Source organism: Phodopus roborovskii, unplaced genomic scaffold, assembly GCF_943737965.1.
Source record: "Phodopus roborovskii unplaced genomic scaffold, PHOROB, whole genome shotgun sequence".
NCBI lineage: Eukaryota > Metazoa > Chordata > Mammalia > Rodentia > Cricetidae > Phodopus > Phodopus roborovskii.
In genome coordinates, this window is record NW_026126407.1 from 57,142,689 (window position 1) to 57,144,300 (window position 1,612).

At 53.4% G+C, this 1,612-nt stretch overlaps 1 protein-coding gene across 1 annotated transcript; it reads right to left on the reverse strand.

Annotated features, from left to right (window-relative positions):
- Window positions 1–447: 447 nt before the first annotated feature.
- Window positions 448–1,139, reverse strand: LOC127219673 (nuclear transition protein 2-like). The gene is made up of 2 exons (XM_051181438.1): window positions 756–1,139; window positions 448–616 (listed from the first exon to the last, which is right to left on the reverse strand). The coding sequence occupies exons 1-2, from the start codon at window positions 1,078–1,080 to the stop codon at window positions 600–602; spliced, it is 342 nt and encodes a 113-aa protein (XP_051037395.1). The 5' UTR covers window positions 1,081–1,139; the 3' UTR covers window positions 448–599.
- Window positions 1,140–1,612: the final 473 nt, after the last annotated feature.

Here is a 1,612-nt window from a genome sequence, read left to right on the forward strand (position 1 = left end):
AGGTAGAGAGCATTTGGTTTCTCTTTCCAGCTTTGACAGTGTTCTGGGAACTGACTGTGTGATTTTGAAAGCGCTCTTTGCCCAACACTCCTTGATGGGGTGGGAAGGTGTGGAGCAGTTGGGGGTAGAAGGGGGGATGCTTAGTCCCACTCAGGTGAGGGTGCCCAGCCCCTGTATGGATATGCTGCTGATTATTGTGGAGCAGGGAGAACTGGAGGAAGTTTTCCTGCAGGGTGACAATAGCCTGGGCAGACAAGATTCCACAGAACACCTGGGTCTCCCCGCAAGGGTGGACAACACACACAGGAGTCATCACTACTTTCAGTAACGTTTTTCCTCCCTGGTGTCACGGCGGGTGACCATGCATGAATCAAAGGCGATTGGTTATTGCACAATTATTGCTTGGGACACTTTATTTAAAACAAAGCAAAACTGCTAAGTCAAGGATAGTCTTCCAGGGTACAAGCTTTAATCCATGTTACATAGAAATTGCTGCAGTGACACGTTCCTGTAAGGTCAGCATCCTCCCAACATTCCCCCTAGTCATGGCTGTCTCCGTTTGGGATCAAATGGACACAGGAACAACCTGGAGTGTTGTCTCACTTGTATCTTCTCCCTAAAAGATAGCAATGGGAAAGGGTCCTTTAATACTAGCTTCCCACTCACTCCCTCCATCCAGAAGCCTCCTGGGCAGCCTGTGCCCATCTTCCCTGCTTCTAGGCTGCAGCAGAGCCTCCCACTGCTCCAGTAGGTACCTGAGCTACGCCTCTTAGCTCGGTGTGTCCGCTTCCGCCTCCTGGCCGCCTTTCTCTTGTTCGCCTTCCCTTCCAGGGTCTTCCTGGTCTTGGAGCAGCTGCCACGGTGGCTGGACCTTGAAGCTGAGTATCGGGAGTGCATGGCTTGTTTGGGGTGCCTCGATGGCGAGCCAGGGCTGGGGCTGGAACTGGAGCTTGGGTGGCCTGCGAGGCTGCAGTTCCGGCAGTGATGGCTGCAGTTGCACTGGTTACAGGTGTGACCTTGGGGCCGAGTGGAGCTATGGGGATGGGGATGAGTGGTGGAGACCTGCATCTTGGTGTCCATGGGAGGCCACACTTGGAGGGGCAGAGACCTCCTCCTCCTCCTCTTCGAGCAGGCCCAGCTCTGGGGAGTCCCCAGAGCCCCCAGTTATATAGCTGGGCCAATTATGATGGCACAGGCCACAGAGGGTGACAGTTATGGGAAAGCCCTGGCCCTCGCCCTCTCCCCAGGGCGGGGCAGCTTTCAGGACCCTGTGGGTCAGATTGTGTTGAGGCCACATCTCAGATATGCTGCTTCTTGTGTTCACTTCTCCATATTTCATTTTCCCTAGCTTTGCAGAATGGGGATAATAAACTGTTGTACCCGCCTCACAGTGACATTGACATTGGGATTATTAACAATTGACATCGTGAGGTTTGGAGAGGACCAGTCTGCAGTCAGTGCTTCAAGGCCTCTGACAGCTGCAGAATGTTCTTTTCCACCTGCCACCTGGTGCCTGGCCTGCCATAGAGGTATAGCCAGTGGTGGGCAGTGAGGCTGTGTGACCTGACTGGATAACATCTTGGATCAAAGGCTTATAGTGACTAGGAATTGG

Bases quoted from the DNA above. Each gene is read 5' to 3' on its own strand.
- LOC127219673 (XM_051181438.1), bottom strand. From the start codon at position 1,080: ATGGACACCAAGATGCAGGTCTCCACCACTCATCCCCATCCCCATAGC.